General features: G+C 38.1%; 1 protein-coding gene across 1 annotated transcript; it reads left to right on the top strand.

Moving 5' to 3' along the window:
* The first annotated feature begins 313 nt into the window (after positions 1 to 313).
* LOC123275354 lies at positions 314 to 2,173 on the top strand. Its single transcript, XM_044743437.1, has 3 exons — positions 314 to 800; positions 1,010 to 1,066; positions 1,612 to 2,173. The coding sequence occupies exons 1-3, from the start codon at positions 614 to 616 to the stop codon at positions 2,133 to 2,135; spliced, it is 768 nt and encodes a 255-aa protein (XP_044599372.1). The 5' UTR covers positions 314 to 613; the 3' UTR covers positions 2,136 to 2,173.
* The last annotated feature ends 6,589 nt before the right edge of the window (positions 2,174 to 8,762 follow it).

Genomic DNA, 8,762 nt, shown 5'->3' with positions numbered 1-8,762 from the left:
CATCGAAACGTCTCACAAAAAATAATTAAAACAACGGAATTAAAACCTCCGTTGCGTATTCTTTAAACTGTTAGTCCAAACCTCCACCGTTTACGCTACCGCTCAAAAAACGCCCTTGGACATAACATGGTCAACAGTAGTGTCACTGATTTTTTTTATTGCTTTTTTGAAGTGAAACTTCTTTAGAATCGTTGTGATTTCAAACCGGATGCAACGAAAAAACGACAGGTAAGAGACACAAATACAAAAATGTGTAGGATGAAGCCAGGGGAAAGAATGAGACAGAAATATACATACAATTTGTATATTATCGGTCTCTCCTCTTTGTGCCATACTTCGTAGCGTCCCCACTCCCGTCTTCTAAGCATAGTCGCCTGTAATTTGTGAGCCAGAGCGAGAGAGCAGATGTCAGTGTGTATGTATATTGCACACTGTTTAATACGTGCTTGTATTTGAGCATTTAACGTGTGTAGTGCATGTGAAAACTACGTGAGCTTACTGTACACTGTATGCGGCTGCGTATTACAGCGTTTTAGTAAGATAGCGTGGTGTGTTATTATTTAACTGTTTGTGAGTATTTTTATATCTTGTACTAAATAATAAATTTTATAAAATGCCGAAAACTAATGCCGAAATGTGTCGTCAATATCGACGCAAAAAAAATGAAATTAAAATGAAAAAAAATTCAGCAAAAAGTTCAACAGAACGTAGTCGCGAGTTTCGTGCACGTAAAAAACAATTATTGAACAATCAAAATAGATGTTCAGATATAAGTGTCAATGTGACTGATGTAATAAATGGTAAGTGTAAATATTTTTTAATCCTGTTTTAAGTATAAACTAATATATCAATGTTTTTCAATCAATAAATTTGATTTTTATTTTAAACTGATCATGGATTATATATATATATATATATATATATATATATATATATATATATATATATATATATATATATAACCTCAATACATCATGTGTCTAACCTTATTTATTTTTTTCTGTTTTAGACCACTCTCAGCAACAAAATAGTGTTCCAACGGGATATAATTTAGTAAATAATGATTGTAAGTACTAATAATTAATACTAACTTTCATCATTTAATGTTAAATAATTTAAAGAAATTTTTCAATTTAATAATAATTTTAATGAAAAAACTTAAAAATTTAATTTAAAAACATGTACCTAATTTACAATTCATGATTTAAAATATTAAAAAAAATTTAATTTAATTTAAACTTATATTCAATAATTCAATAATTCTTAAATTAACAAAATGATTTAATATTTAGATTTATAGGAAAAAAAAACAATTTTAAGACGGATGAATATTTTTGAATGGTAAAATAAATTGTAAAAAAATTCAAAATTAAAATGATATTAAAAAAAAATAATTTAATTTTAAACTAAAGAGTGGATAATTTTTAAATGGTACATATAATTTAATAACCATATTTGAAAATAATCATTATCTTAAAATGAGTTTTTAAAATTAATTTTATATACATTTTTCGAATTTACGATGTAAAAAATTTTAGTTTTTTAAGGAATTGATTCTCAATACACAGTCGATAGATAACTCGTTACATACTTTGAATTGTTTTTTTTCAGATAACCCTCCAGTAGATGTACAGCCAGAAATTCCATACTCACGGTTTCGTCGAAACAAGTTTGCTCATAAAGAATTTAACGACAAGTTTTTAAACAATATGTTTGGTCATAAGTGCTCCGTTTGTGATCGATTGTGGTTTAAGTTAGATTTAAAATCACCACGTGCTGAAGATGAACAATTATTAAGGGTAATAGTTGAAAATTACAATACAGTTGAAGATATTTTACTGTGCAACACGTGTTACCAAGCAATTGGGAGGAAAGTGATTCCTATAATGTCTACTTATAACGGTTTTAAATATGAAAAAATACCTGAGGTTTTACCACCGCTTGACTTAATTTCGGAAAGACTTGTCTCACCACGAGTTCCATTTATGCAAATTCGACGGTTACGACATGTTCATGGGCAATATGGAATTTATGGACAAATCATTAATGTACCAGTCGAGGTAAACAATATGGTAAAACTCTTACCCCGTAATGTCGATGATGATTACTGTATTAACGTACACATTAAAAAATAGTATATTACACACCTGTGGCAAGAAAATGAGAAATGTCTCAGAACACATATATGTTGCCCGAGGCGAAGCCGAGGTCGACATATATGTGATCTGAGATATTTATTATTTTCCTGCCATAGGTTTGTATACTATTTTTCTGTCCGACAGAGGCGGAAAGCGGCAATTTCGTTTAGCGCAGCGGGCCGAAAGTTGCCACTTTCCGCCTGGAGGGCAGAAAAAAATAATACATAGATCAAGCTATTTAATGGGACTAGTTAATAAAAGGACAATTCGTGCATGGCTTCAGTATTTGCTTCAAACTCCACTTTATTTATTTTACGATATTAAAATTGATGAAAGCTTCTTCAACAATAATAGTAATAATGAAATCGATCTTGAATTGAGCTAGAATCATTGTCTGTTCAGCTTTCGAAAGTTGGAGAAATATGTGCCTGTGAGAGCAGAAATGACCAAGGAGATTTAATTTTGATCGTAGCAATTTACATCTTTCCCAACCAATCAATAAAATCAGTTATTGAATTTATACATGAAAATTTGATCAAATATACCCCAGAGGTATCGCGAATTCTCAAAAAGAATTATGATAAAATTCCGATGATTTTAAGTGGGGATTTTAACATAAATTTTGCATCAGATACAGCGCTTCCTTTGATTGAGTTTCTCGATACAACATTTTATTTAAAAATGTGTAACAATCGCACTCAATCAACTACAAGATCAAAAACGGTAATAGATGCAGTGTTCCAAAGATATATCAACCAAATTGAAACTAAAATATTTGTATCGTATTTTAGTTATCATAAGCCTCTTGTATCATTTGTTGAAACTGAAAATATGGAACTTGAGTAATAGATTATGTAACATATGTTAAATAAAATATAAAATATCTTTTAAAATTAATCAAAATACTTTCATTTTTGAACAATTAAACTTTGTAATTATCCTACCCTTGTTATAAATATTCATCTCATTCTTTTGTCGATTCACTGAAGTTTCACTTCTATCGTGTGTGAATCGCACACACACCTTTTTTTTTTATTCCAAGTGCACAGTGATCATTTGAATTTCATCATTAAATAATCGCGAATTTTCAGCTTTACGGGGCTGTATCTCCCAGTCTATGGGGTAGTTTTTTATTTTTAAAAATTTTTTTGGTCAACAGTAGTGCCACTGATTATTTTTATTGCTTTTTTTTTTTAACTTCAAGTGCACACTGATCATTTGAATTTCATCATTAAATAATCGCAAATTTTTGGCTTTATGGGGCTGTATCTTAGAGTGTATGGGGTACTTTTATAACTTTTATTTTTTTTTAATTACAGGGGTATCATTGAATATGACTATCGGATTTTTTTTTTTATTTTTTGGTGACACCGAAAATTCGAGTTTTAATTATCAAAAAATCGCACATTTTTTGTTTTATGGGGCTGTCTATGGGATGGTTTTTCTAATATTAATTTTTTTTTTTATTTACAGAAGTATCATTGATCATTATTATTGTATACGGGCATCCCGCTATAACTGAGCAATGATATCACACATGTGCAAGCGAGCGCGCACTCATTGCCCGTCGCGCTTCCACTCGCTCGCTCTCGTGCCTACCGTTCTGCCGCTATACCGCGCTCCTCATTGGTCTATTTTCATAAATTCATAGTAATTTTTCAATGGGTCTGATCGAAAAATGGTAAAGGACTTTTCTATTCAGAATCCAATTTTCTACCACACCCTGTCCGGTGGCTCACGACTTCTGAGACACCCTGTATATACCAGGATATATACTGTTTCATCATATATCTTTTCGGCAAAATTTAGTATATCCTGGTATATATCCGGTAATATATACCAGGATATATTCTGAAGAGATATATCCCTGGATATATATTTTTTCCATAAGGGTACCCACACATTGTTCAATATCACAGAGCTTACAGTTCAAATAGATAACCAAATCATCCGCATAGAACAGATGATTACAGTGTTTCAGAAGACCATCCAAATTAGCAACGTAAATCAAGTATAGCAGTGGGCCAAGAACACTACTCTGCAGAACCCCACTCATAGTAGTGTTCCATGTAGAAATTTCAATACTGTCTACACGCACTGTTTGCGAACGACCCTTCAAATATTAGACTACCCATCTAACTGCTGTATCATCATAACCCAACGCTCTTGACTTGTAAATCAAAATATCAAATACTAGCAGTCCGCCCCGGCCTCGCACGGGTATTTAACAAAAATTTCAACATTAATTATGATGTAAAATAACTTATGTCACCCGGGGATAGTGTAGCTTCCCAACAGTGAAAAAATTTTTCAAATCGGTTCAGTAGTTTCGGAACCTATTCGATGCAAACAAACAAACAATCAAATCTTTCCTCGTTATAATATTAGTATAGACAACCGAGTCGAATGCTTTACTCAAGTCAAAAAATACTGCAACCGTGACCATCAAACAGTCCATACTTACGTGAACTTCATCAGTTAGCTTTAAAATAGTGTCCTGAGTGTTGAGCCCAGGTTGAAAGGCTGTCTGATACTTATCCTCGAGATCATGCATAGCCAAGTAGCTTATAACTTGGTCATGAACACATTTTTCAAAACTTTTAGATAGGGTACAAAATAGCGAAATTGGTCTGTAATCTGAAAAGCTTTCTGAGCTACGCACTTTTGGCAGAGGCAGAACGTAAGATTTCCTCCAAGCCTACGGAAAATCACCAGTTGAAAGAGAAAGGTTGAATAACTCCGTGATAAAGTGCAAGAAATAAGGCAATAATATTTTGTACGCCTTTATCTCAAATCCATCAGGTTCCTTTGAATTTGAGGTCAATCTCATTATTGCCCTCTTTACTGTTTACACGGTCAAGACGATTAAACATAAAAACACTCCTGCTAATCAGTACACATTTATCACGATAATCATTATTAATTTGCTTATCCGGCGCTCCAGCAACTATAACAAAATAGTCATTTAATCCACTTAGATCCAGATCAACACACATTCGAGCACTTAATTAGTCCTAATTTGCGAAAACAATTCCACAAAGATTTAGCGTCTTTATAGTTATGGAATCTTTGATTAAAGTACTGTTTCTTTGCATTTGTAACTCTACACTTAATCACTTTTCTCATATTATCAGTTAACATATTCAGTAAACGCAAATCCAGATTTTCTGTAAATCCCGTACAATTTTGATCGTCGTCGTTGTAGAGTCCTGATGTCCTGGTTGATCCACGGTGATGGCTGGTCCCGAATACTAATCTCTTTAAGCGGAGCAACTGTATTTATGACATTAGCAATGTGACGATGCAAACTCGCATTCATATAATCAACTGTGTCAGAGCTTTCCATGTCCGAATGATCTAATCGCTCAAAAGCAGCATGGAGGCGTTCATCATCTACCTGAGCCCAGTTCTTGCACCAAATTTTCTTCTTGCCCAACATGGGTATGCTGTAATTATACCGAAGCCAGATACGATCGTTATCTGCTGGAAAAGGCAGAATAGGAGTTACGGTAATTGATTTATATCTACATCATTAACCATACAATGATCTATCCACGTATGAGAAGGAGCCATATGATAAGTTGCCTTAAAATTGAGAAGTTGAAGACTTAAGCCACCGTAAAATTCCATCAGGCTATCCACCTTCGGGAAGATTACATTCATGTTGATGTTAAAGTCACCCACTAGTACAGCAGGAGAATAATGCGGCATAACATTATCTAAATCCATCTCGAAAAGGTCGAGAGAATGAGAGGTAGGCGAGTTTTAGATTACACCAACCAGAACTTTTTGCCTTGTTGCATGACAGATCTGGCATACAGAGCTACTCTACCACCAGTCCTATTAGTCCGGTCATTTTTGAATAGCGTAGAAAAGGTAGTTTAAACTGAGAGTCAGGCATGTTCGAGTTCAACCATGTCTCCGATACAGCGATTACGTCAAAGGTATGAGTCCTGAAGTAGTCCCTGAATAGATCAAAACAATTATTGAGCGAGCGAGCATTGACGTGACAGATGTTGAGCGGCTGATAAGCTAGTGGAACTGAGGTGACAGACAAATTATGAGCAGATGTAGGCTGAGTGAGTGGAGGTTATTGGGTTGATTTGTTTTTTAGAACTTCCATGCCAGATAATGGTAGTAGTCTTAGCGGTAGGCTCTCTAGTAATAGTTTGACGCAGACAGCAGATTCCATAATCCAAACATTTTGCGCGAGAAGCCTTGGATAACTTTTCAGAATAAGCTGTCGTAACTTATAGAGCGCTTGTGGATGACGACGATTCAATCGAACCGGATCCAAAAAAATTATTATTACCCGCAAAATCGCCCGCAATCACCTCGCCTTTAGCATTAGTAATTGGGAAATCAACAATGGCCTTCGAGTCGAACTTCACAAGAATATCGCCACCTATTTCGATCCGATCGGCCACGCTGTTTAGAAGTTATAAGAAGTTTACACACACACACACACACACACACACACACACACACACACACACACTCGGGGCAGAAGAAATACTGCTACCGGGCGCGTCTCCCCGAGCGGATGGGAGAACGCTCGCTGTCCTTGGATGACACTTAATCTCTTAGTTGATGAGGTACAGCGGGTAGGAGCCAAGCAAAATAACCAAACAAAATACGCTCCCGTGGACAAAACTCCCCTTTAATGGGTTGGTCACACTAACTGACCTAACAAGACGATCGTTCTCTGCTGTGACTCACTGGGAGTGACCGGAACTTGTATCGTAGTTTCCGACGATGCAGGCCACGGCTGATGTGAGCTTGCTCTACCGAGGTGTAAGTTGCAGCAGTGGATCAGGAGCCAGCCACTTCGGGCCTTGATCAGGAAGTACGCAGTGAGTGTTAGAGATCGGAATCTTCACCGCTCCGAGCGAGTCTAGTCCGTCCGTGTATTCCGGGACTGGCTAAGTGTCGGCTAGGCCTCAGGGAACTGGGGTAGGAGTACTATCTCCGAGGGTACACCCGTTCCTAGTTAAGGCAACCCGCTCCACTCCGTACGATGCGCTGGTAAATTAAAAAGTATGAGTAATGCACAGGAAACAAACAAGAGTGAAAACGGGCCTCATGCCCAGCAAGACGCACTGCTACTTAGTACAAAGATGAAGAGGACAGATGCGCTGGCACATCTGGAGAAGCTAGTCAGTGGACTGCAGGACTTTCTCCAAACCAAGCAAAATGTCCACAAGGAGATCAAGTCGAAGTCGACGAACATCTGCAGTGCCCTGAGAAGGTTCAAAAAACTGGACCAAGAATGGCAGGAGATCCAACAACAACACGGTAATATCGTGATGAAGACGAGTGTGACAGCGGTTTCACCAGCAAAAGCCGACACGTTTGTCGAGGAGATGGACACAGGTGGCGAGGGTGACGTCGAGTCAGTTGTTGAAGACGGAGAGGAAACTGGAACTGATATCAGGCCTGGGAAAAGGAAAGAACGAAATTCCCCAGACTCAATGACCAGCCGTACAAAGAAGAAGAAGGACCTTAAACCAAGTCCCCCGAAAAACGCAGTTACACAGAACGGCGGAAAAAAGGAGGTGAATGAATGGCAAAAAGTCCAGTCAAGGAAGTCCAAGAGAGAGCAAGCAGTAGAAAAGCTCCAGAAGCAACCGCCGAAGAAGTCCAGGCCAGAGCCTGATCGGAAAGAACCGCGCAAACGGATCAGGCCGGACGCACTGATCATCCGCCCCGCAGAGACGGCAAAGTATGCTGAAATTCTGAAGCGAATAAAGCAGGACGTCCCTGACGAACAGGTCCGTACTACAGTGGATAAGATCCAAAGAACTAGGACCGGGAGCTTGCTGATTACGCTTTCGAGGAAGAGCGCTGACCGAGGCCAAGCCTTACAGAAGACCATCGCGGACATCCTCCAAAAAGACGCAAAGGTAATCTGCAAAGGGCCACAGGAAGACGTCGAAATCCGAGATCTTGACGGTACCACAACCAAGGAGGATATTCAGGCTGCCTTGCAAACGGAAATCGGAGAAACCTGCGAGATACCACTAGAGACAATTAAGATTCATAAGGCCTACAGAGGTACTCAGACAGCTGTTGTGACACTACCAGCAGCTGCAGCGCGGAAGATATTGACAGGAAGCGGTAAAGTCCGGATCGGCTGGGCCAACTGCCGAATCCGAGCTACGAGGAGACCAATCCAATGTTTCAAGTGCTGGCACTTTGGACATCTTGGATCCCAGTGCAAGAGCAATGTGGATCGGTCTAAGCTATGTATTAGGTGCGGACAAGAGGGACACAAGATTGCTGAATGCAAAAACCCAGCGAAATGTGTATTATGCGCGGATCAAAGTGCGGAGAACTCGGCTCATCATGCCGGCGCATCCAGGTGCCCAGTATTTAAAGAGGCACTCCAGAAGATAACAAACAAACAGACATGAAGATATTGCAGCTAAATCTAAACCATAGCGAAGCTGCACATGATCTGCTTATGCAAACAGCAAGAGAACTAGAGTTAGACTTACTAATGATAGCAGAGCCATACAGATACCTGAATACCCAGCCTTGGGAATCTGACAGCACCACCAAGGCTGTCATCTGGTCTTGTGGTAAGCATCCCTTCCAGAGTGTAGTTAACAATGATAATGCCGG

The sequence above is a fragment of the Cotesia glomerata genome, linkage group LG1 (genome assembly GCF_020080835.1).
Source record: "Cotesia glomerata isolate CgM1 linkage group LG1, MPM_Cglom_v2.3, whole genome shotgun sequence".
NCBI classification, from domain to species: Eukaryota; Metazoa; Arthropoda; class Insecta; order Hymenoptera; family Braconidae; genus Cotesia; species Cotesia glomerata.
This window is presented reverse-complemented; position numbering and strand designations above follow the sequence as displayed.

Excerpts from the sequence above, each read along its gene's own strand:
- LOC123275354 (XM_044743437.1), top strand. The coding sequence starts at position 614 with ATGCCGAAAACTAATGCCGAAATGTGTCGTCAATATCGACGCAAAAAA. Across the intron at positions 801-1,009 it reads TGTGACTGATGTAATAAATG|ACCACTCTCAGCAACAAAAT; the intron begins GTAAGTGTAAAT and ends TTTCTGTTTTAG. Across the intron at positions 1,067-1,611 it reads TAATTTAGTAAATAATGATT|ATAACCCTCCAGTAGATGTA; the intron begins GTAAGTACTAAT and ends GTTTTTTTTCAG.